Source organism: Acomys russatus, chromosome 25, assembly GCF_903995435.1.
Source record: "Acomys russatus chromosome 25, mAcoRus1.1, whole genome shotgun sequence".
In the NCBI taxonomy this organism is placed as follows: domain Eukaryota; kingdom Metazoa; phylum Chordata; class Mammalia; order Rodentia; family Muridae; genus Acomys; species Acomys russatus.
The window spans coordinates 49,779,728-49,805,235 of NC_067161.1; the positions used below are offsets into that span (position 1 = coordinate 49,779,728).

The 25,508-nt window shown below is 52.4% G+C and overlaps 2 protein-coding genes across 3 annotated transcripts; one reads left to right on the forward strand and one right to left on the reverse strand.

Moving 5' to 3' along the window:
* Nucleotides 1–909: 909 nt before the first annotated feature.
* Nucleotides 910–22,783, reverse strand: Cntrob (centrobin, centriole duplication and spindle assembly protein). Of its 2 annotated transcripts, XM_051167851.1 has the most exons (19): nucleotides 22,288–22,783; nucleotides 21,468–21,552; nucleotides 21,177–21,258; nucleotides 20,438–20,594; nucleotides 19,548–19,664; nucleotides 18,956–19,072; nucleotides 18,540–18,638; nucleotides 17,076–17,312; nucleotides 16,653–16,799; nucleotides 13,519–13,649; nucleotides 11,848–11,973; nucleotides 11,281–11,443; nucleotides 8,588–8,846; nucleotides 5,805–5,959; nucleotides 5,298–5,361; nucleotides 4,734–4,904; nucleotides 4,437–4,569; nucleotides 1,434–1,506; nucleotides 910–1,226 (listed from the first exon to the last, which is right to left on the reverse strand). In XM_051167851.1, the coding sequence occupies exons 1-19, from the start codon at nucleotides 22,555–22,557 to the stop codon at nucleotides 1,104–1,106; spliced, it is 2,709 nt and encodes a 902-aa protein (XP_051023808.1). In that variant the 5' UTR covers nucleotides 22,558–22,783; the 3' UTR covers nucleotides 910–1,103. The 2 variants fall into 2 exon arrangements, with proteins under 2 accessions (XP_051023808.1, XP_051023809.1); XM_051167852.1 differs by lacking the exon at nucleotides 22,288–22,783 and having other exon boundaries at nucleotides 21,464–21,551.
* A 655-nt stretch (nucleotides 22,784–23,438) lies between these two features.
* On the forward strand, nucleotides 23,439–25,112 carry Trappc1 (trafficking protein particle complex subunit 1). Its single transcript, XM_051167531.1, has 5 exons — nucleotides 23,439–23,483; nucleotides 23,576–23,674; nucleotides 23,803–23,873; nucleotides 24,187–24,325; nucleotides 24,776–25,112. Exons 2-5 carry the CDS (start codon nucleotides 23,576–23,578, stop codon nucleotides 24,902–24,904), a joined length of 438 nt encoding a protein of 145 aa, XP_051023488.1. The 5' UTR covers nucleotides 23,439–23,483; the 3' UTR covers nucleotides 24,905–25,112.
* Nucleotides 25,113–25,508: the final 396 nt, after the last annotated feature.

Sequence of the window (25,508 nt, forward strand, 5' to 3'; positions counted from 1 at the left end):
GCGGGTGGGAGGTGGCGAGATTCCCTCATCCCTCAGTGACTACAAATTCAAAGCTGCCCTGCTAGGATGACGTCGCAAACGTGGTTAGGTCAGCACTGAACCGTTTTAGGGGCATTCTCTCCAGCCTGTGTCCCAAGAAAAAACTTAGGGCATGTTGGCTGATGGTGGCAGGCTGCAATCTGGAGATGAGATAGAAACCAATGTTCATTTTACCAATATTTTTAGAAAGTGCATAACTCTTAACCAAAGACAGTGTCACACATCAGTTTGATGACACTGGAAATAAAGATGCAAACATTCCTAAAGGTGGGGCTCAAGAAAGCACTTCTCCCCCAGCCTGGTGCCATCCCAGCAGCCATTGGCCTGTTGTGTGTGTGACAGAAAGGGTTTTTCTGTGTAGCCTTGACTGTCCTAGACTCACTTTATAGACCAGACTCACAGAGATCCACCTGCCTCTGCCTCCAGAGTGCTGGGATTAAAGGTGTGCGTAGCTACATGTTTTAAAGCTGTGAAGTTTATAGCTCCAGCTGAATCCCCAGAGCCAAAGAATCACTTGCTCTTAGAAAGCAGAGATGGCAGGCATGTTACACACGCTTGCTCGGAACCCAGCACCTGTGGGGCAGGAGGGCTGGAAATTTGCAGGTAGCCTGGGCTACAGAGAGAGGCCTGGTCTCAGAAAAGGAAAAATTAACATAAAAATAATCAAAAGTTTTTTTTCTCAAATGCTTTTTATAATAATTTACTCTTTTATTAAGTTCGGGAGTTGATCACTAAAGTAATACATACTTATTTCAGAAAGTATAAAAAATACAAAATATATAAAGACGAGCCACTCATAATTCTAATATTGACCAGCTAACCCTGCAAGCATCCACGGAGCCTCAGCCCGCGCACACTTCTAGTCACACACCAGGCCCAAAGATTCCATGTATTTTCTCATAGGAAGTAACAAATACATTTTAAAATACTAAAACAGTATTTTTAAAGGTTTCTTTACAAAGCAGCATCCTACACAATCTCCATTTTCCAAATTCCTGTGATACAGACTATAGGGCATTGATTAAAATGAACAGCAACAGAGACCAACGCGGAGGAGAAAGGCCTCATCTCCAGACGCCTCCGCGATTCCTCAGGCTGCTCGGGCCAGGATGCCCACTTTTCTTCCTTGCTGGCTTCTCAGTCTTAGGGGCTGAAGCAAGGCGTCGAGGGACAGCCTGGGAGGGGATCTGAGAATTGAGAGGAAAAAAGAAAACTACCATCATACACTTGTAGGGTACAGAGAAGCCCGACCCAGTGAGCCTGGGGGGAAAGAAGTGCAAGTGATAGTGAGAGGGGGCGGGGCCAGGAAGGGAGGGTGGGGTGTTCAGGGGACTGTGTCCCACTCTCCACCCCCAACCCTCAGCCCTGCCCCGGGTCCCTGCTGACTCCCTCACCTCTTTCCGGGGAATCTCACCCAAGCGGGAGTCAGTGTTTCTTCGGGGGACAAGCTCCCCTTGGCCGTCAGTCCTACCATACAAATCATGGGTATGAGTGAGGGCAGGGTGGGGTTGGGGAGTAATTCCCCAATGTCATACAACTCTGCACAGAAATTGGAATGTTCCTGGATTTCCTTTCTTAAGAATGTTTGTCTTGGGGTAGGAGAGATGGCTCAGAGGTTAAGAGCACTGGCTGCTCTTCCAAAGGACCTGAGTTCAATTTCCAGCAACCACATGGTGGCTCACAACCATCTATAATGAGATCTGGTGCCCTCTTCTGGCCTGCAGGCTTGCACGCAGGCAGAGCATTGTATAAATAACAAAATCTTTAAAAAAAAAAAAAAGCTTGTCTCTTCAGGCATGGTGGTGCTTCTCTTTAATCCCAGCACTTGAGAGGCAGAGGCAGGTGGATCACTGCGAGTTCAAAGCCAGCCTGGTCTACAAAGTGAGTCCAGGACAGACAAAATAACATAAGAGAAATCCTGTCTCAAAAAATACATAGTGAGCCGGGCGTGGTGGCGCACGCCTTTAATCGGGAGGCAGAGGCAGGCAGATCGCTGTGAGTTTGAGGCCAGCCTGGTCTACAGAGTGAGTCTAGGACAGCCAAGGCTACACAGAGAAACCCTGTCTCGAAAAAACAAAACAAAACAAAAAACATAGTCTGTTGCCGGGCGTGGTGGCACATGCTGTGAGTTCGAGGCCAGCCTGGTCAACAAAGGAGTCCAAGATACCCAAGGCTACACAGAGAGACTATCCCCAGGGGAAAAATATAATGAATGAGTCTAGGGAGATGCTCAGATGGGAGAGCGCTTGTCCTTCAAACACGAGGCCTGGGACTCAATTTCCAGCACCAAAAAAGGAAAGAAAAGAATTGAAAATGGACCTGGAGGGGTTGGGGATTTAGTTCAGCTCAAGGGGAAGGAAAAAAAAAAAAGAAAATGGACCCGGAGCCATGAGGGAGGAGCCATGTGGGAGCCAGTGAGTTACCCGGAAGCCAAGCTCCTTACATTCTGGTTTGGCCCAGCTAAAGATGAAGGTGAAAAGCTGGAACACGGAAAAAGCTTCTGAATAAGGCATAACCAAATAACTCAAATTCAAAACAAGTCCGAGGTGTTTGTGGGCGGTGTGGCTTGGTGAGACTTCATCACAGCCTTGGTTCTGAACACACTGCACGCATGCTTTACACTGCACCTGTGGCCACCACACAGGAACACCACTGGAGACACCCCAGCTCTAACTACTGCACACTGAATCGCAGTGTTTCTACTGTACATATGAGGATTTCTGCTTTCATACAAATGACGGTTTAATTACAGGAAACACAGATTGTGCTTCTGTGCATGTGTGAGGATGTGCTTGGGCGTTGAGGACAGCTTCTGGTGTTGCTCCTCAGGGGCTATCCACATTAACCTTGTGTGTCTTTTTGAGATAGGGTCTCACTCTGTAGACCAGGCTGGCCTGGAACTCAGAGATCCACCTGCCTCTGTCTCTGCCTCTGCCTCCCGAGCACCGGGAGCAAGAGCCTGTACCACACCATACCTGGCTACTGCAGTTTGTGAGATGGGTCTTTTATTGGCCTGGGGCTCAACAGTTTGCTAAGATGGCTCCACAACAGTTACCCAGGGGATTACAAGTGTGTGCTCCCACACCAGGGGTTATGAGTGTGTGCTCCCACACCTGGGATTACAGGTGTGCACTCCACACCTGGGATTACAGGTGTGTGCTCCACACCTGGGATTACAAGTGTGCGCTCCCACACCTGGGATTGCAAGTGTGCACTCCACACCTGGGATTACAGGTGTGCACTCCACACCTGGGATTACAGGTGTGTGCTCCCACACCTGGGATTACAAGTGTGCGCTCCACACCTGGGATTACAGGTGTGTGCTCCCACACCTGGGATTACAGGTGTGCGCTCCACACCTGGGATTACAGGTGTGCACTCCACACCTGGGATTACAGGTGTGTGCTCCCACACCTGGGATTACAAGTGCGCTCCACACCTGGGATTACAGGTGTGTGCTCCCACACCTGGGATTACAAGTGTGCGCTCCACACCTGGGATTACAGGTGTGTGCTCCCACACCTGGGATTACAGGTGTGCGCTCCACACCTGGGATTACAGGTGTGCACTCCACACCTGGGATTACAGGTGTGTGCTCCCACACCTGGGATTACAGGTGTGCGCTCCACACCTGGGATTACAGGTGTGTGCTCCCACACCTGGGATTACAAGTGCGCTCCACACCTGGCTTCTCAGCGCCAGCTCCTCGTGCTGTGTTGCGAGCCCTCACCAGATGAGCTGACTCTCCAAACCCATGTTCCCCAGCTTGCATCAAGTTAGCATCTTTGGACAGTATTCAAATGTTTGATGTGAAAATTTGTTATTTGAGTTGCTGACTTCAAGTTTCATTAAAAAATAAAATCAAGGTCGGTGTGTGATTTAATCCCAGCACTGGGGAGGCAGGGGTAGCGACTCTCTGAGTTTGGTGTCAGCCTTTAGCTATACAGCGAGTTCCAGGCTGGCTCAGGGGCGCATAGAGATCCTGTCTCAAAAATATATAAAAAATAAAGTCCTTATGATTAACTATGAGCAAATGTTTGTTTTGTTGTTTTTTAAGGTCTCAGGTAAAAAGAGCCACAAGTGGAAAAATATTTAGAAAAATAAGCAAAAATTCTGTAATTCTAAGTTTTGAGCTTCGGGGTAGAGAGGAAAGGAAAGAAAGCTGGGGTGCAGACATACAGGTGGGAATTTAAGAAGAAAAATCAGTAGAAAAGGAAACAGATGGGGAAACCACAAATCTACATTTTGCCCCTCTGTCACCCCACAGTAGCCCCTGAAAACCACACACTGCACTCAGTGGTGACACTGAGCCAGATCATCACCTCCACACTCCACCCTTGGAGCTCCCCCCCCCCCCCCCCCCCCGCCCCATACCCCCTACCCCTACCCACACCTACCCGCCTTGCTCCAGCCTCTTCAGGTACAGCAGCAGGTCCTCAGCAGGCAAGGCGCCCCACCCCCGAGCCTGGTACAGGCGGAACAGCTCAGACACTTCCATCACCTGCCTTGGGGGGCTGAGCCCTTCTGTACCTGAGGGACGAGTTGACACCATTACCTGGGGCTGGGGCTCCTCTCAGCCTTCGTTCACTTCCTAGGACTCCACAATGCTCAGAGCATTTCCTCCCCACCCCCACCCCCCACCTCCTCTACCCTACTCCCACCCCCTACCTCTACCCCTGCAGCTCCCTGCTTACCTCTCTCTGGGGAGCCAGTACTGTGACCACTGCCCTGCAAATGGAATGAGGGAAGCTCTCGGGCCCTGAAAAGACTAGCCGCCAGGGGTAAGGGAACTTTAGTTTTATGCACAGCAGGTGGCAGGCGTGGCACTGGAGCGGCTTCTTCCCAAGAAGAGACAGTCCGAGAACCTGGCATAGGAGAGGGGTGCAAGAATAAACACGGGGTAAGCAAACCCCACACGGCCAGGCAGCTCAGCCACCCTGGGTGCAGCACAGCACAAATAAACTAGGCACTGCCCCAGCACTAGAGGCAGAGGCAGGCGATCGCTGTGAGTTTGAGGCCAGCTTGGTCTGCAAAGCGAGTCCAGGACAGCCAAGGCTACACAGAGAAACTCTGTCTCGGAAAAAAATTTTTTAAATCCAAATTCAAATAAACATGTATAATCTCTCTACAGAAAACGACTGTGCGCCCGTCTCTCACTCACATTTGTTGTCTATGCTAAGAAGCTCGATTCCATCCCACATCACCGATTCTCACCTCTTCCAGGCCCAGCCCTGACCCTCCTCAGAGTTAGGACTCACCAGACTTAGGGGGCAACAGGTCGACAGAGGGGTTCTCGTTGCTCTGAGGTGCTGTCTCCAGCAGCTGGGGAAATAAGACAGATGTCCCTCTAGTAACCGCTGGAAAGAAGGCCAGGGTCTGAGGGGCTCAGCAGCCCAGGTTCCAGAGGAGAGGTGCGGACTGAGAAACAGATAGACTAAAGGCTGGGACAAATAATTGGTCCTAAAAAGGCAAGGAAGAGGCCAGGGGGATGACTCAGTGACACTGAGCAAGCATGGGACCCAAGATCAGTCCCCAACATCCACATAAAAGCCAGGCAGGGCCGGGAGTGATAGCGCACGCCTGCGCGCGCGCACACACACACACACACACACACAAAAGCACACATGCACACACAGGTAAGGAAGCCAGTCGGGCATAGCGACAAGCCTGTGATCACACCAGCTGGGAGGCTGGAGAGGATCCTAACCCAGAGGACACGAGAAAGCAGGCAGGATAAATGACCATCTTGGTGGACTCTCTCTTACCTGCTGCAGAAAATTCCTAAGGCCTTCGAGCTGAGAAGCAGGTGGCAGCCCTGGTTTTAGGGAGCCATCACCATCAGATCCAGGGTCTTCATCCGGAAACGGTCGCTCTGCTCTATGATCAGCAGCAAAGGCCTCCAATGCAGAGACGGGTCCAGCTGTAAGAGGAGACGGGTGCACTCGCATGCGTGTGTTGCACATGGAAGAAGTCTCTCCGTAACAAGCCTACCGTAATGCTCCCAAAGGAAAGGCAGAGCAGAGGCTGGAAAGATGGCTCCATGGCTAAGAGCACTGACTGCCCTTCCAGAGGACCTGAGTTCAAATCCCAGCACCCACATGACAGCTCACAACCATCTGGAATTCCAGTCCCAAGGGATCCAACGCCCTCTTCTGGCTTCCACAGGCACTGCACACATGCGGTCCACAGACGGCCGTGAAGGCAGAACACCCTTTCACATAAATTTTTTAAAAAAGAAAAAAGAAAAACCCTTAAAACAAATAAATAAATGTAAGAGGGACACCACAGCTGGGAGAGATGACACCGAAGTTTAGAGGAGCTGGAGAGTGGAGGGTGAAGGGGGCCTGGGAGCTTGTACAGCTGAACTCTAAGACAGAAATGCAGATAGAAGCACAAAGCTGTGGCACGTAAACTCTAAACAAGTTTACCATAAACTCCTTAAAGAACATGAACGAAAGATGCGTCCTGGGGGCCGGGCGTGGTGGCGCACGCCTTTAATCCCAGCACTCGGGAGGCAGAGGCAGGTGGATCGCTGTGAGTTCAAGGCCAGCCTGATCTACAAAGCGAGTCCAGGATGGCCAAGGCTACACAGAGAAACCCTGTCTCGAAAAACAAACAACAACAACAAAAAAGATACATCTTGGGGCTGGAGAGATGGCTCAGAGGTTAAGAGCACTGCCTGCTCTTCTAAAGGTCCTGAGTTCAATTCCCAGCAACCACACGATGGCTCACAAACCATCTATAATGAGATTTCGTGCCCTCTTCTGGCCTGCAGGCCTTATATCCAGGCAAAACACTGTATACATAATAAATAAATATATTAAAAAAAAAAAAAATCCCGGGCACTGGAGGCGTACCTCAGCTGAGAGCGCTTGCCCACACCACAGACACCGGGTCTGCAGTATACTCCTGAAATCTCAGCAGTTGAGAATCAGAGTCCAAGGTCACACTTGGCCACAGCACTGAATCTGAGGCAAATGCCACCTCTTTTTTTGGTGGGCCTGCAAGATAGCCCAGCCAATAAAGGCACTGGCTGCCAAGCCTGAGGACTTGAGATTGATTCCTAGGACCCACATGATATAAACAGCAAATCAACTCTCACAGCTCCACATAAACATCATGGTATGAATGTGCCTATACATACACAAACACAAGAATGTAAAACATGACCGTTTATATATGCAGGTGCACGGAGAGGCCAGGGAGCTTTACTTTCTAGGGACAGCGTGGACGTGCTCTATTTCCTCAGATGAGGCGTAAGGGCGGTTCCCAGGCCTTTCTAGCTCTTTCTGAACTCTCACTGCTGGTTCAACTCAGCTGTTCTGCCCTAAACTCCTCTCCAAGCAGACTGATTCAAAGTGGCTTCTCTTGGCTTCTGAATCAATTGCTCTGCCTGGCCTCAAACTAATTCCAGTACAATGTTCTAATCTTCTGGCTCCTCCTCGCTCTCTGGCTCGTGCTGTCTTCACCTGTGTCCAGCTTGTTCTCTCTGCAGCCTGGCTCTGTAAAACGGTCCAGGTCAGAAACTCTCAGTAAGACGCTCTCCTCTCCCTGTGCCGCCACTGTTTCCCCTTCTCCCCACAGCCCACCCCCGGCCCGGTGTTTCCAGACAAGGTTTCTCTGTGTAGCCTTGGCTGTCCTGGACTTGCTTTGTATAGACCAGGCTGGCCTCGAGCTCACATGTAGGGGCTAGAGAGATGGTTAAGAGCACTTGCTGCACTTAAGTTGGACCCGGGTTCAGTCCCCAGCACCCCATAGTGGCTTAACAACCACACGCAGCTCCAGTCTCAGGGGCCGTGAGGCCATCTTCTGGTCTCCACTGACCCTAGGCTTCCTTGCACTCCTGACCTTCTGTCTCCACGCACTGAGTCTGGTGTATGCCACCACCAGGTCATTTTTGCAGTGCTGGGGGCTGAAGCCAGGGCAGCACACACTAGGCACGCACTGCATTAGCAACTGAAGCCAGGGCAGCACACACTAGGCACGCACTGCATTAGCAACTGAAGCCAGGGCAGCACACACTAGGCACGCACTGCATTGGCAACTGAGCTACACCCTTAGCTCACAGCACATCAATGTGTTTGGACTGCAGAGAAACCCTAACGCATCCAGGTCAAAGCTCACTAAACCAAGGGCGGCCACCAGCCAGAGCCAGCCTATCCAGTGGGAAAGAACCTCCATCACTCGGGTTCTTAGGCATCAAGAGCCTGGGCTAGAGTCTGTGTCATGCCCGGCCAGGCCCAAACATGAGCTAAGGCTAAAAAGAGTGAGAGCTGCAAGTGTGGAGAGTGAGGGAGCGGCAGGCGTGGACAGAAAGAAGCAGGGGTTAGGGTGAGGATAATGTAGGCCTGAGAGAAGCAGGGCCACTGCTGTTGCTAACAGCGCTTTTTCCAACTCCAGTTCTCAGCACACGCATGTTCTCTTTCCTGTACCGAGTGAGTTTCTGCCCCTTGGAATTCATGACTGGTAAGCCACGGAGAAACCAAAGCACCTTGGTAAGGAAGCCATTCCCCATTCCCTCGTGAGGAGACAGACTTGCCTTAGTTACCTGTGGGTGGAGCCATGTCAGGTTTGGGCTCCAAGGGCTGAAAGGAGTTCTGGTTCTGGAAAGCGGGTCCCAGCAGCAGGCTGAGATCCGGGGAGTTGCTCCCGAGAACAGGGGGTGCCCCAGGCAGGTCATCCCTCACTTCCCGGCTCTGCTGCAGCACAGGTTTCAGGGCCACCGCCATGGGAGGCATGGCCCACACCCTCCTCTCCGCCTTCTCCGGCTCCAGAGGCCCAGGGCTAGAGGGCTCGGCAGGGGGAGCCTGGCCAGGAGGAGGAAAGAAAGCTCATAGCCTGGTGGGCCCCCAGAGACAGGGCTTAGTGCAGACACTTGGATATGGCTGTCACCTCCCCGAGTTCCCTTCATAGGGAATGGGCAGCATCTAATTTCTACCAAGCTTTTTAAAACTTGTCTAGACTTTTTGTTGTTGTTCTGTTTTATTTTGGGTTTGTTTTGGTTTTTTGTTTGTTTGTTTGTTTGTTGGCTGTTTGTTTGTTTTTGAGTCAGGGTTTCTCTGTGTAGCCCTGGCTGTCCTGGACTTGCTTTGTAGACCAGGCTGGCCTCGAACTCACAGCAATCCACCTGCCTCTGCCTCCCCAGTGCTAAGATTAAAGGCGTGCACTACCACACCCAGCAATTTCCACCAATTTTTAAACTGATTTCATATTACAATTCTATTTCCAGAAATTTTATAGATAACTTATACAACAACTTGCATTTTGATACTTATTTTAACTCTGTAGATGTAAAATACAGAAAACCGTTTCTGTATCCATACAAAGTTACACAGCAGTAGGTACAGGGTGGGACCTGGTGGGAGGGGTTTGGGGGAGGAGGGGAGATGCTCACGATACCAGCTCATGGCTGCCTCTGGAAAAGGGGCCTGCATAGAGGGCTGGACCTGGGACATGGGAAGGCTACCTTTACTGAATAGCTTCTTCTTAAATCTTAACTGGATTTTTGTTTGTGCCACATGCATGTTACTAATTCTAAAACATTTTAGCCAGTAATTGTATCATAAATTAAGAGATACCAACATAAGAAAGACTAGAAGTAAGGGCCCCTACTTTAGCTTAGGGCAGGACTTAGCAACAACTCAGGGTGTGTGTGTGTGTGAGCATGAGACTGTGTGTGCGTGTGTGCATGTGACTGTGTGCGTCTGTGTGAATGTGTGTGTGCGTGTGCATGTGTGTGAGTGTAGGTCAGAGGTCAACCTTGAGTGTAGTTCTCAAGTGCCTACTTTGGTTTTTGTTGTTTTTGTTTTGTTTTGCTTTTCCTTTGAGACAGGACCTCACATAGCCCAGGCTTATCTTGAACTCACTTATAAAGCTGAGGAAAGCTGTGAGCCTGACCGCCTGCCTTCCCCTCTACATAAGCAGACACAGACACACAGGCACGCGCGCGCGCACACACACACACACACACACACAGGCACACACTCCCATGGCTCTCTATGCCTCAACAGCTGAGACAGCTCACTGTCCACAGACAAAGGAGGTGGCAAATGTCAGAACCAAGCAGGTAGTGAGAGACCAGATGGATGAGATGTTGGGTGAGAAAGGAGCTCCGACCAGGTGGGCATGCAAGCAACAGCTCCTCTGTGGAAGGAAGGGAGGGAGGGAGGGAGGGAGGGAGGAAGGAAGAAGGGAGGAAGGGAGGGAAGGAGGGGGAAGGGAGGGAGGGAGGGAGGAGGGAGGGAGGGAGGGGGGAGGAAGGGAGGGAAGGAGGAAGGAAGGAGGGAGGGAGGGAGGGGGAAGGAAGGGAGGGAAGGAGGAAGGAAGGAGGGAGGGAGGGGGGAGGAAGGGAGGGAAGGAGGGAGGAAGGAGGAAGAAGAGGGAGGGGAAGGAAGGAAGGGAGGGAGGGAGGAAGGAGGAGAGGGAGGAAGGGAAGGAGGAGGAGGAGGGGGGAGGGGGGGGGGGGGGGAAGGGAGGGGGAAGGGAGGGAGGGAGGAAGGGAGGAAGGAAGAAGGGAGGAAGGGAGGGAAGGAGGGAGGGAGGAGGAAGGGAGGGAGGAAGGGAGGAAGGGAGAGAGGGAGGAAGGGAGGAAGGAAGGGAGGAAGGGAGGGAGGGAGGGAGGGAAGGAAGGAAGGGAGGCAGGGAGGGAGGGAGGGAGGGAGGGAGGGAGGGAGGCAGGAAGCTAGTTACAAGTTGATGAGGAAGGAGCGGAGAGGCAGGCAGCCTAGGCTGCTGGGTGTGCGCCACATGCTGTGCTGCCCGGTGTTGGCGCAGTCTTAGAGCACCCACTGGAAGGTTAAGGGCTCTGCTCAGTCCTAGGCATACGGTTGTTTGTGCAGCCAGGTCCTTACGGCGTCCTTGAGCCAGTACAGCTGGGATTCCCAGGTGGGTACACAGGAAGACTTCGTAGACAGGCTGAGATGCCCCACTGGCCATTTAGCGCCCTTACCATCAGCCACTCCCCTGCACAGTGCTAGCCTCGCCCCTTCATGCAGGTTTTCACAAGGGCTTTAGGGCATGAAATCAGGTCCTCATGCTTGCAAAGCACGTTCCTGACTGGTATCTCTCTAGCCTTAGCAACAACTTCTTGTCATTAATGAATTTGGCCACTATTCCACCAAACTAGCAGCACACATTCATTCATGTCTTAGTACTGGCATCATAAAGCTGTGCCCAGTGGAACGGGCACATGGAAGAAAGGTTTATTTGGGCAGGACAGCTGCCCTCTGGGGCGACGCCTACCTGAGGGTTGGGAGACAGCAGCGTGGTACTGAGCAGCTGGGTGGCCTCGTCCCAGTGGGCCCGCAGCAGGGCCTGGAGCCGCTCCACCAGCTGCACCCACTGCTCTTCCAGCCTCTGGCTGCCACTCTTCAGGTCACGAACCCGGGCTTGCTCCCTTGCCAGTCTGAGGGAAAAGAGGGGGCCAGGGAGGTGGCTCAGCTGGTGGCCTGTCTGCTGCTGCAGAAGCCTGAGTCAGAGCGCCCATGCCAGGGCAGGGTGTGGCAGAGCACATACGTCACGCCAGTGCTGGGCGATCCCTAGAGATCCAGAGAGCTCGACAGTTAGCAGTCTACCCAAACTGGTGAGTCTCAAAAGTAAGGGGGAGGAGACATCTGACATTGACCTCTGACCCACACAGCACCCACAGGAACACACACAGAAAGAGATGGCTCAGGGAGGTTAAGGAAACAGGCGCAGGGGGCGCCCTTCGGACTCTGGAGTCATTAGAGGCCAGCTCTTCTGAGAGGCTGCTCCTCGCCATCCCAGCCTGGGCTTTACCCATGGAAAGAGGGACCCCAAGACCAGCACCTGAGCTCATAGTCCTGCGCCACCTGCTGCTGCCGCTCCTCCCGTTCAGCCGTTTCTAGCTTGAACTGAGCCAGCTGGGCAGCTAGCTCCTGTTGGTGCTGTCCGCTGAGTTCCTGCAGCTGCTTCCTAGGAAGGCCCAGGTGAGAACCAGACTTAGACTGCTAACAGGAGACAGCATCAGGGAGCTGAGAGCTAGCTCAGTGGCTGGTACTGCTTCTGCAGAGGACCTAAGTGTGGCTCCTAGCACCACACAGCTCCAGGGCTCCAACTCCCCATCTGGCCTCCACAGGCATCTGTACCTGAACACAGATACATGTGCATACATGTAATTAAAAATAAAACCATTTTTACACAAAATGATGTAATCAACGAGAAAAAGACAGACTGTGTAGAGGTGAGACGTGAGGAGCCAGACCAATCCTAGACTTTCTCAGGGGCCCTCATGAGAGGACAGCGGGAGCATCGCTGTGTATCCTTGTCCAGGAGTGGACTTGGCAAAGGCTCATCTAGAGTAAGAGAGCCAAGGCTGCAGTTCTGGGGACCAGATCTTCCCCCTGGGCTGTGGTTTCAGTCCTTAGGCAGCTGTGTCTGAGATATCTATCCTGTGTTCTCTTTGCCAGCAGTGTCTGACCTAGCTCTCTGCCTACCCTGGCCATTGAGCCCCCTTCCCCTCCCCCCAATAATACATAAACAATGCTCCTCCTCCTCTTTGGTTTTTTGAGAACTCAGAGATCTGCCTGCCTCTACCTCCCTGAGTGCTCAGATTACAGGCACGCGCCACCATTCCTGGCTGATGCTGTACTTTTGTTTTGCTGTACTTTGTAATAAACTTGCTTGGCATAAGTCATCAGCTTATGCAAGACCTGCTGGCCCCATCCTCAGCCCTGGTCCTCCCACTCCACACCTCACTATTAGGGCCTCCTTACTCCTATGGGTTCAGGTCAGGGAGACAGACAGTTGCAATCTCCTGGTCCAGCCACAGCACAGGGACAGGTAAGAGCAAAGCTGAGGCCACATGCTGGACTGCCCAGAAAGCAACAGACTAGCTGACCAGAATCTCACTATGGAGCCCAGGTTCATCTCAAACTAGCAATCCTCCTGCCTCAACCACCCAAGCTGGGATTACAGGACTATAATCCATGTCCACTTGAAAATGATATAACAGAAAGCATTTCCCCCAGGTGTGATGTCATTTGTCTTTGATCCCAGCACCCAGAAGGCAGAGACAGACAGATTTCTATGAATTCAAGGCCAGGCTGGTCTACATAGTGAGACCCTGTCTAAAAAAAAAACAAAAAACAAAAAACAAAAAAAACAACCAAACAAAATAGCACTTCTAGAAAACACGGTGAGGGATGGGATGGGATCAGGGCAGTAAGGCTGGTGAGAGGGAGGCTCGCCCATGCGGCAGCTGTGAACACCACCCTTCAGCACCACCGTGCTGCCCCTCAGTGCTGCCTCTGCCTTATGAGAGTGAGAGCTCCATGTCATGTGCCTCTCCATAAGCACCTCGTGCTTAGTCCTTCTCCCAAGAGGGACCAAGATCTGAACAGATGGGACTGGGAGTATGCTGGGGGTCGTTCTAGTAGAGGCTAAAAGGCTCGGAGCACAGGGCTGGAAGTTAATCACACATGCTGCTGCCAGAGAAACACTCCAGTAAGTCCCAAGTACCTGTGATGGTCCCTCAGGGTGGCGGCCTGCCGCAGGCTGCTCTCCTGAGCCTCTGCCAGGCGCTCCACCTGCTGCTCCAGCTGGACAGCCAGCTCTGACTCCATCTGGATCCGCTGGCTCTCGTATCTGGCCTGGGAGTGAAGGAAAGCCACGGCTGTCAGTTCAAGTCTGTTTGAGCTTAGTCTTCTCGGTGATGGAAAATGTAAACGAAATCAGTACCAACAATCTCCTCATCTGCCTCCTTAAGGACGAAGACCAGGCAATTTGCCTCAGAGAGTGACACAGATTTCTTCTCTATTGAACCACGAGACACATCATATATGCACACAACAGTGAAAATGGCTTTGGACAAAAGTACTCAATATTAACCCAAGGAAATGTTAGAGCCATCTGCAGTGTGCCTGAGGTAACACGTGTGTGACACTGACCTGACACAGGAGGCATCTGAGCAGTCAGTGGCCTACACCTGCCAGCTCCACTTTCTCTCCTCACTCCTGCTCCAGCGCACTGCAATCTTCACTTGCAAAGAGCTCAGTTCTAACCCCACAGTGGCTGCTCCTCCATCTATGTCCTCGATGATGTCATTGCAAGTCCTGATCCTCAGGGCCAAAACTCTGTCTAGACAGATTTTTCCTCTGCAGGACTTCTCCTCCTGAGCCTTGGCCGACTGCTCTGCCTCCAACTGCACTTTAGTCCTGCTGCTTAGTCCTGCCGCTTAGTCCTGCCCCTTAGTCCTGTCCCTTAGTCCTGCCGCTTAGTCCTGCCACTTAGTCCTGCCCCTTAGTCCAGCCCCTTAGTCCTGTCCCTTAGTCCTGCCACTTAGTCCTGTCCCTTAGTCCTGTCCCTTAGTCCTGCCCCTTAGTCCTGTCCCTTAGTCCTGCCCCTTAGTCCAGCCCCTTAGTCCTGCCCCTCCTTCTCTTCTCTTCCACCTGCTGACATTCAGGCCAGAGAAGTCTAAGTTATATAGGCACATTTTTTTATACCTCTCTTAATTTTCAAATTTTTCATTTTATCCTGATCTTTTTTCCAAGCTTTAAGCCCATACAGCCAAGCTAGGAATGGTGGGTGGCTCCTGTTGAATCTAGAACTTGGTAGTCTGAGGCAGTGTGATAAGGCCAGCCAACTTGTACATGTCAAGACCTTGTCTAAAGCATAAATAAGTAAGTGGTTAGAGAGACGGCTCAGTGGTTAAGAACACTGGCTGCTCTGCAGGAGGCCTGAGGTCAGTTCCCAGCACCCACATGGCAGCTCCCAGCTCTCTGTAGCTCCAGTTCCAAGGGATCAGACACCTTCACATCGACACATATGCAGGCAAAACACCAGTGCACATAAAAATTTAAAAATTTAAATAAAAGTAATAAACAAAACAGAAAACCATATACCCTAAAACTTCCTAGCTGTTTTGCTTACACTGTGAACAGGGCCATCCTTACTAGGTTTCCTGCCTGGGTGCTGCCTCTCCCTGTGCACACCGCTGAGCTGTGGGAAGCCAGAGGCAGCACTTGGCTCTTCTTCTTTACTCCCTGCGACTGGTCCACATCACCAGAGGCCCACAACGTCAGAAACCAGCAGGCAGCGGAGCAGTTCCCCCAGAGCCTGGCATGGCCACACCCACTTATCTACTTACTCTCTCCACAGGGACTCGCGTTAGGCCCTGGAGCAGTTACCACAGAGAACCTTCTGGAAAGTCTGCAGAGGTCTGCTTTAGTAGATGATCAGAGGCTAACAGATGTGAATTTAAGACTCTGTGTACTAGCTAGAAACGGTTGCTTTTTCCTGCAGGTAAATGTGATTTAGTTCTGACTATTAGTCTCCTTCTCCGTTCTGACCATTGTGAGCCATTTTTATGTGTAGGATGTTTGCTGACGGCCAACCCGTGAGTTTCTGAGAGTAAGTTAAGTAGAAGTAAATGTCCATGTTGGTGCCTGGTCCACAGAGACCAGAAAAAGATGTCAGATTCTCTAGAACTGGAACTGCACATGGCTGTCAGCTGCCGTGTGGTGCTGGGAATTGAACCTGGGTGCCTTGGAAAAGCAGGCAGTGTTCTTAAGGGTTTTTGTTTTTGTTTTTGTTTTTCCAGAGACAGGGTTTCTCTGTGCAGCCTTGGCTGTCCTGGACTCACTTTGTAGACCAGGCTGGCCTCAAACTCACAGCGATCCACCTGCCTCTGCCTTCTGAGTGCTGGGATTAAAGGCGTGCGCCACCACCGCCTGACTTTTAAGGAAGGCTTTTTAAGGAAGGCTTTTGTTGTTGTTTTTTTTTTTTAACTGATCGTGGGAACTGAACTCAGGGCTCACACATGCTGAGTATGTGTTCCACCGCTGAGCCAGACCCTAGGCTACATCTTACTTTCGGACACAGGATTTGGCTAAGTCGTCCAGGCTCTCCCTCAATCCACATTCACACAGCAGGCCAGGCTGTGGCACAACTTGAGATCCTCCTGCCTCAGCCTTCCAAGTAGCTGCTGGAATTACAGACGTATGCTTCCAGGCCTGGCTGAAAAGTATTTTTTGATCCAATTGTATCTGGATTTTCGGTACTATTTTTGAGCCAGGTTATCAGCTATTACAGGAATTTCCCAAGTAAATAAAATAAACACTGTCCTCCTGGGTCCCCAACTTAGAGATATTAGTAGAAGTTACTGAAGTAATGAAAATGGGGCTGGTAAAAATGCGCAGCACACAACCCTAACAACCTGAGTTCAATTCCCCATGGGAGAAGGAAAACCTGGTCTCCAGCCTCTACACACGTGTCCTGGCACACACTCACCCCGCCCCACACACTCATACCATATATACAACGACAAATAACGTTTTTAACAGATAGATAACGATAAATACAAAGCAAACTGTACCAACTGGTGTCAGGTCTGGCAGATGCTCTCAGCTGCTCAGCCGGTGTGTGCGGTGTGTGTGGTGTTGTCTCTTAACAACAGTGTAAAGCCGTTCAGATTTGAACAGTGGACTCTAAAGGTAACCGTGAGTCAGCCCACATTGGAACAGTGGAGTTTAAGACAGAGTATTATCCAACTAGCCAAAGATAAGTCCCACCCACCAGAGACGGCAAGCCCGCCGTGATTCCTGGTCACTGTGCTGTCCAGACCTGCAGAAACCCCGAGGGCCTGCTGGGCTCACCTGGACCAAGCTCATCTCCAGGTGCAGCGCGTCTCGCTCCCTCCGGGCCGTGTCCAGCTCCCCCTCCAGACGCTGCACCTCAGACTGCAGCAGTGCCAGCTGCTGCTGGGCCTCCCGGGCTGCCTGCGCCTCCCTCTGACTGTTCCCCTGAGGAGGAGAATCCCGTCTCAATGCACGCCCCATCTAAGTCCTGGGTCTGATTCTAACGCACACTCCATCTTTGCCTCCTCCCACTCGTCCCTCACTCACCGTCCTCGGCACTCCACATCTGTTGCCCACAGCCCTTCACAGCGGCCCTCAGCTCCCAGGCTGGCCGTCCACATACAGCTCTTTATTCTCCATCCTTGTTCCCTACTAAGCTCCACATCCCGGCATCTCATCCTGTTTAGTCATCCCCCAGCATGTTCCCATCCCCAACTCTACCTTCTCTCTCTCCAGCTGAGCCTGGCCTTCCTCCTGCACTGCCTGATGGTGCTCCCTCAGCTGGTGCTCCTGCTGGGCCCAGGCCTGCCTTTCTTTTTCTAGAGCAGCTTGAAGGGCCTCCAGCTTCCCTCGATCACTGAGCTGCCCAGCCCTGGCCTCGTCCAGCTGCCCCTGGAGGGCCCGGCACTGCTGCTGTTCCACCTCCAACCTCAGCGCCAGGGCTTGCCTTTCTTCTTCCTAAAGCCCCGGAGAGAAAGCTTTAGTGTGCGCTCAAGAGACCAGCGGCCTGGCGAGCTTCCAGGTTACAACACAGCGGGTAAGCACGCCATCCTGTTCCACGGAAGGGAATGCACACTTGGGGCAGAAAGCCTAGCAGAAACCTAAGGCTTGAAGGCTATAGGTCCCTGGGTCACGCGCGCGGGGGGGGGGGGGGGGGGTACTGCTGTCTTGCTAAATGTCAAAATGTTTCCTAAATACTCGTGCTCAATGGCTGGAGAGATGGCTTCATGATTAAGAGCATCGCTTGCTCTTCCTGAGGATCCAAGTTTGATTACCAGAACCCACGTGGTGGCTCACAATTGTCTTTAAGTACATTCCCAGGCATCGGAAGCCTTCTTGTGGCCTCTGTAAGGACCAGCATGCGTGTGCTGCACAGACACACACACAGGCAAAACCACCACCCACATAAAATAAAAATAAAGACATTTTTAAAATTCATATTTAAACACAGATTTGGCAGAAAAAGGTTCATTCTGCTGTGGGCAAGTTAACTTGGGAACTCAGAACTGGGTGGCAGTCCTGCAAGTAAGTGACTGTTGAGTGTTCAGCCCTAAATGGGGGCATTTACATCAACACCCCCTTCCAAGGCTCAGGAAATGAGGTGAAGAGGGACAGAGGAGTGCTGTGGAGTGCTGTCTTTTGAACACGCCATGGTAAGGTACCCATGAGCGCGGCAGCTCAGGTCACCTGCACAAGACCCGAGTGTAAGTGACCAGGCCACAAGATAAGTCAACAACTGAAAAGTAGCACCAACTGGACTAAAAGGTTACCCCAAAAGAAAAGGAATTTGGAAGTGCATTTAACAAGAAACATTATTTATGTGTACAAGATTGGTAAAGAAGAAATAAAATGTTATATTTTTAAAAGCCAAATGAAGAGCCAGGTGCGGAGGCACTTGGGAAACAGAGGCAGGAGGGTCTCTGGAAGTTCAAGGCTAGCCTGGTCTACAAAGAGAGTCCAGGACAAGCAGGGCTACTACACAGAGAAACTGTCTCGGAATATAAAAACAAAAACAAACAATTTGCAATCTCTCAAGTCTGCCTGGCAGCAGGCTGCTGTGAGCGGAACCTCTGACAGACAGCAGCGGAACGCATGTTCTGAGGGTGTGCCTGTGCCAGGTGCCATCAAATCACAAGCTCCTCGAGACCATCCGCACAGGGCTAACCACCTCGCCCGCCTGCTCACCAGCGCCTCTCTCTCCTTCCTATGTAGTCTGGTTCCCTCCTGCTCCCGACTCAGAGCTTCCACGGCCTCAGAAAGGCTTTGTTCCAGGCGGGCTACTGTCTTTCAGGAGAGAAAAACATAGAACAGTGAAAATGAGGAAAATGCCTCTACTTCAGAAATAACTAGCAACGCAGACTTGAAACTGCACTGTTAACTACATGACCTAGGGCACCAGAGAGAAGATGGCGTGGGGGAAGACTGGGGGAAGCCAGCATTAACATAACCCTGACAGCAGGTGCAGTATTGTAGAGGACAGCAGGCAAGGGCAACAACCCCAAGCGAGATGCCAGCCTCTGGGGAAGCTAATACCAAAGCCATCCCTTCCTATCCCGACACCTGTGACCTAGGCTCTGAAGTCACAGGGCCAGGTCACCTACCTCCTGCTGCTTGCTTCTGGTGAGTTCTGCTGCCTGGCGCTCCTTGTGAAGTCCTCGCAGCACCTCTGTCCGCTCAGCCTCATGTCGGTTCCAGCCCTCCACCACTCGAGCCAGGGTCTCAAGACAGGCAAATAAAATGGAATTTCAAATCCACTTTTTTTTGCCCTCTTTTCTACAAGTCATAAGCGACCTCCTTCTCCCAAGTCAGAAGACCTGTCTGTCTCTCCCTGCAGTCGACGTGCACACACATTGGTTAAAGAGGGTATGATGGCTCATTCTTGTCATCCCAGCACTTGGGAGGCTGAGGCAGGATGTGGCCATTAAGAGCTCAAAGGAAGGCTGGGTGTGGTAGCACACGCCTTTAATCCCAGACAGGCGGATCTTCATGAGTTCAAGGCCAGCCCGGTGTGCTATGCAAAGTATATCCAGGACAGCCAGGGCTACACAAAGAAACCCTTCTCAAATAACAGTAATAATAACAACAACAATAACAAAAAGAGCTTAAAGGTAAGCCACACAATAGACCCTGCCACCCCCTCATTTACACTTCCACGGTGCCCTCCGTGGAGAGAGCCATGTTTGCTGCTGTCACCTTGTCTAGCTGTTCGATCATGAGATCTTTCTTGCGGTCAGCGGCCACAGCCACGGCTAGCTGCTGCTGTAACTCTAGCACCCGAGTCTGTAGGCTCTGAATGTGCTGCTCACAATGCTGGAAAGAAACATGAGGATGTGGGTGCTGTTCATCTTAGCCTGACCACAGCACCAGGCACTCCAGCATCCTTAGGGGGAAACGGGCCAGAGACAGGAAGCGTGGGCCCCCAAAACAGAATTGATTTCAAAAGAAAGAATCAAGAATTCTAGAGCAGGAACCTTGAGACCCAAGACCACTAAACATTTTCTTCTACCAGCTCAGGAAATGGTCGTCCGCTTCCGTGCTCTCCCCTTTCCTGGCTTCTCTGTAACCGTGTGGCAGAGGTGGCGTGGAAAGCCACTCCTGCTCTAAGGAGCTCACTGAACACCAAACCCTTTTATTCCCGGCCCAGCAGTGTAAGATAACTGTGGGAGTTCCAAGCCAACAAGCAGTGACACTGCCTTAACATCATCCCTGTTCATCACTCTGTCCCTTCAGACAATAAGGCACCCATGGAGCCATCAGACCACCAACAGCTCCAGAGCTCTGTCAAGCCAATGAAGTTCCTGCCCATTCGAAAGGCACCTACGGGAGGGTGTTTGCTATGCGAGAGCCTGTGCCAAAGAGGACATAGTATTTCCCTTGGAGCGGCCGAGAGTTTAGAGGGGGGAACAAGCCGAGTGTGTCACCAGTGAGGAGCTGAGGCCTCTGCAGGGGTGGTGGCACATGTGACACAGGCCAGCTCTCAAGGCCTCTCCCGGCCTTCGGGCTTATCAATCAGCCTGACTTTTCCACCCAAGGACCCTAATTTCCACCACTGCCACTTCAGAAGAAAGATCTTTACCCCTCACCTTTCGGCGTGTAAGCTCTGAGTCCAGTGCATCTCTCAGCCCCTGAAAATCTGGGGGGTTGGCGGGGGGCCCTGGCCGAAGGCTGGTATAGCGGGGAAAGAATTCTTCCAGTGCCTGGGCTGAGCTGGATGGAGACAGGTCTTGCAGAGGCCGGGTGCTGAGCGAGCCAGACAGACAACGTCAAGACTGGAGACCCTCTGAGAGCGCTGTCCTACTGTGTGCTGTCCTACTGTGGCATTTTACATATCAGAAAACCACGAGAGCAGCACAGAGGCCCGTGACTACTTGCTGAGGTTCCGTCCTCCACATCTCTCTCTCTTTCTCTCTCTCTCTCTCTCTCTCTCACACACACACACACACACACACAGACACACACACGTCTAATAACAGCGGAAACCAGCTTATTCTTCTAGGGGAAGATGGGCTGAGGAGAGAGAGAGAGCAACAACTACTAGACAAGACAGCACCTGCCCAGGTTTCAGAAAAACCAAGGACTTAGATCGAGTGACACGAACCAGGGAATGGAGCACAAGGACCCCAAGGCCAGGAGGACCCCAAGGCCAGGAGGACCCCAAGGCCAGGCAGACCCCAAGGCCAGGAGGACCCCAAGGCCAGGCAGACCCCAAGGCCAGGTGGACTCCAAGGCCAGGAGGACCCCAAAGCTAGGAGGACCCCAAGGCCAGGAGGACCCCAAGGTCAGGAGGACCCCAAGGCCAGGCAGACCCCAAAGAACACTCACTTGAGCAAGGCAGCCGTGCTGTCACTGTCAAAGGAGTCCTCTTCCCGTCTCTCCGAGCCAGCGCGAGGAATGAATGGGTCCCCTGCTTGCAGCCCAAGAGATTCCAAAGTCACGGTCAGGCAGGACGGAGGCCATCAGAAGAAAGGGGCCTTCCCAGTTCCCCACTCCCCAAACCTTCGCCCACAGAATGGCTGTCTCTTCTCAAGCCTCGTCCCAGGGCTGCTGCTTGCTGCCTCCCACCCTCCCGCCTCAGCTTTCCTCTAGAGCTCTAAGGGGGGGGGGCTGACTTACGATGGGCAGCATCGCGTGAGCTCTGGAGCATGGTCTGGAGCTGACCCCGGACACTTTCCATCTCAAAGATATGCTTAGACCCATCCTAAAGAGGGGAAGGGGAAAAGCCCACGCAAGCCCCAGTCAGCCGGTGTAGTCTGCATTCCACACGCCACCAGGTTAGCAGAATTTTTGGGTGGACCTCAGCAAATTGAGCAAAAAGCAGTCAGACCCACAAGGGAGGTCTTAGGTTTGAACCCAAATGTTCCCGGAGGCAGGAAAGGCGAGCAAGTGACTGAAACAGCGGGTGGAAGACCAGGCTGGAGGAAACTGCTGTGAGCCCGAGCCTGGTGCACCTGTGCCTGTCGGAGTCTGCACCCCGGAGAGCCTGACCAGCCTGCAGAACAGCGGTGTCTTCTCCATTGGAGTAACGATCTCTGAACACGCATGCTTAATGCCTTGCACGCCACATTTTGAACCATACAGTCAAAACAATTTTGTGCTGAAAGGACTTTTACATATTTTGCTGCTGTCTTTAAGTCCCCAGTCATCATCTGGGTCCAAGAAACCTAACCCCGACTCACAGGACACCAACCTACTCCACAACGCAGGCGTCTGACCAAATAAAACCAGGGGGGTTGGGGAGGGGGGACACACTAGGAACTGTCACAATTTCGCCAATTATATAGCTTCATGCCATCCCCTATACACATCTGAGAAGAAAGCATTAAGACCCGTGTAACGAGCAGGTAATTTAAATCTCAGAACAGATTCAAGCCACAGCAAAGCTGACCTCAACGTCCCAGGGCGGAACACTTTCCAAGACACGCGCCTCTCTCACCTTTTTCAGGTTGCTCTCCAGCCCAACCGACAGGCTGCGACTCAGTTCCTGAGCCAAGCTGTCTAAGCCCTCGTGAGGAGGTGGGGAGTTGGAAGCTAAATACAGCTGAGCCCGGGCTGTGGCCTCTGCCTGGCGGCTGAGATGCAAAGAAGTGTACAGCTGGGAGGTCACCTCCGAGGACACCTGGTTCAATCCCGGAGGCTCTGACGAGTCACTCAGGAGGTCCTCTGGCCGGAGAGGCGAACTGGGGCCGGGAGCTGCTGTAGCCATGTGCAGTGAAGAGACCACGGGATACAGCCGAAAACTGGGAACTTCCGGCTCAGTTTTGAGAGGCTCCACACTTGTGGAAAAGTCCACCAAGAAGGAAGGTTTGGAAGGGAGAAAAATAAGGATCCTTAGCAAATAGGGAGGGTATCACGGCTTTCTGGTTGGAGGAGTGTCCACTGGCTCCAGAGGCCATGGATGGGGCAAAGACATTCCTTCTCGCTCAGCTCCAGGGAACGGCCAAGAGTGGATGTGCAGAAGCCAGGCAAGGCAAAGGGCAGAAGACCTGCACGCAGGAGCCACAGAACCGCTGCAGTTCCTTCCTCCTAACTTAAGAGTCCAGAAAACTGCAGATCAGCTTCGGCATGGGCTAGCCCTGGTTAGCTTTTTAAGAATTATTATTATTCCCACTCAAAATGTGCAAACTGTAACAGACCCCAAACCAAAGCAGACCCAGTATCTGTCCGCCGATTGGCTTTACAAGACTTCATTATCACAACGCCCGCACACGCCCCCGCCCGGCGACCCTCTACCGCGACCACTCGACTCCGACTACTCTGAGCATGTCGGCTCCTGGTTTGCCAAGATGAAAAGCACTGTCCCTCCCCACCCCATAGCCCATAGCCCCGACAGAGAAAGACCAGAGACCACCCCCTTCCTAGCGCGGTACTCCGCTCTCAAAACCGTTGGCAGCCTCCCGCCCACCGCCTGCAGCCCCACCTCCTTACGTCACCCGCCCGCGAGAGCACGCGCCCTGCACTCGCCCCGCACGGGCGCGCATGCGCGCGGCACCCTTGCCCGCGGATTGGCTGCAGGAAAGGGGCCGAGTCTATCCGGGCGGAGTTATTGCTCTTGCTGGTGCCGCGGGAGACCCAGCTGGGGGGCCTCGGGAAACCGGAAGTAGCCTGTCACTCTCTGTCGGAGCAATTCCGGTGAGTTCCGGGGGTGGGGTTCCCACCTGGCTGAAGAACCAGGCTCTACAGAGTAAGGTGCAAGCCATTGAACCAGGCTCCTTATCTTGCAGATGACTGTCCACAATCTGTACCTATTTGACCGGAATGGAGTGTGTCTACACTACAGCGAGTGGCACCGCAAGAAGCAAGCAGGGATCCCTAAGGAAGAGGTGATCGGAGAGTCCCGGCGTACCCCCCAATCGCACACAGTCCCAGTCCCTCCAAATCCTGGTTCCAACCCCACTCCCGTTCTGGCTCCCTCCATAACCGAGACTTTACTCCCTCTCTCTCTCTCCAGGAGTACAAGCTGATGTATGGGATGCTCTTTTCCATTCGTTCGTTTGTCAGCAAGATGTCCCCGCTGGACATGTACGGCCGCGTTAGAGGGGTGTGGAAGGGAGGGCTAGCTAGCCTCGGGATGGAAAGTAGCATGTGCGGGGGGGAGGGGGTTGTCTTAGAGGCTGAATCTGGAACAAGAGTCCTGAGGCTGGCAGGAGCAGGGAGGGTCTGAAAGCAGGGACAGTGAAGGCAGCAACGACCAGCGATGGTAGGTGGTGTCGCAGCTCAGCGAGGCTGCTACAAACTACCTGTTTATACGAATAGGAAGGAGCTGACCTTGAAGGGAGTCACAAACATTTCCCTGGGAGTGACTCCACGCCTGTCTTAATTCCCATTTCTGCAGGAAGGATGGCTTTCTGTCTTTCCAAACTAGCCGTTACAAACTCCACTACTACGAGACGCCCACTGGAATCAAGGTTGTCATGAACACTGATTTGGGAGTGGGCCCTATCCGAGATGTGCTACACCACATCTACAGTGCGGTCAGTGTCAGCCGCGGAACCCTTCTCCCCGAGCCCTGGGAGTCCCTTCGGTTTTCTGCGCTAATCCTTCTGAATTATATCCCCCCTAGAAATCAGTTTTCTCCAGAGCCTTTAGCTCTTTAAACAGTAATAGTTTCTCCTAAGGGAGAGCTAGTGTAGGTTTTTTTTTTTAAAATGACTTTATCTTTTTTTAATTATATGTATTGCGTAAAGGGTGTGTGTGTGTGCACATGAGCTCAGGTGTCTGTGGGTGACAGATCCTCTGGAGAGCTGACCAACGTGGGCTCCGGCCACTGACTAGCCTCTACAAAAGCAGTGTGCTTTCTTCATTGCCAGGCCATCCCTCCAGCCCCACCCCTTGCACATTCTTCCATCCCTGAGGTTATACCTGGTTTGAGATTGAAAATGAGAAGTGTCGCAAATCTGGCTCACACGTCCTCCTCTCCGCAGCTGTACGTGGAGCTCGTCGTGAAGAATCCGCTGTGCCCGCTGGGACAGACTGTGCAAAGTGAGCTCTTCCGCTCCCGGCTAGACGCCTACATCCGCTCTTTGCCCTTCTTCTCTGCCCGAGCTGGCTGAAACAGCTACCTCATCTCTAAGAAGAACCTGTGATTGCCGGGGCCCCTCCACCTGCCTTCCCCGCCCCCACCCCAGAGACCTTCAACCTGAAGGCCTACTTCTACCCACTGCCTCCAAGTCATAAAGATTGACGCTTACAAGAATTCTCGCCAGTTTTATCCTCTACTTGACTCTGAGAAACGCAGAATAAACTTTCTGTCACCTTCTGCTGTCTGTTTCTGTGGCCTCTCCCAGCGTTAGTCACAACGCAGATGAGAACTAGGGTAACCACACACCCCTGAAGCCTATGAAGAGGTTTTCCCAGCAGATTTCTCCTAAGCTGAATAATTCTTTGTTACATTTTAGAATTTTAGCAGCAACCTTTGCCACCACCTGCGAGATGTAGTACACACATCCCGCCTTGCCTCTGGCTGTGACAATGTCTCCAAACCTTGTTTTCTGGGACACAAAAAAGCTCTCTCGACTACGCATCACAGACCGGGGAGGGGTGAGGTTTAGCTGACATGCTTCAAGTATACGAAGTGAGAGCCACGACCCTAAAGCGGGCTGTGCTGATCAAGGCGCTCTGATTATTTAAGTTGGGACGCTTTCCCCAGGCGGAGCT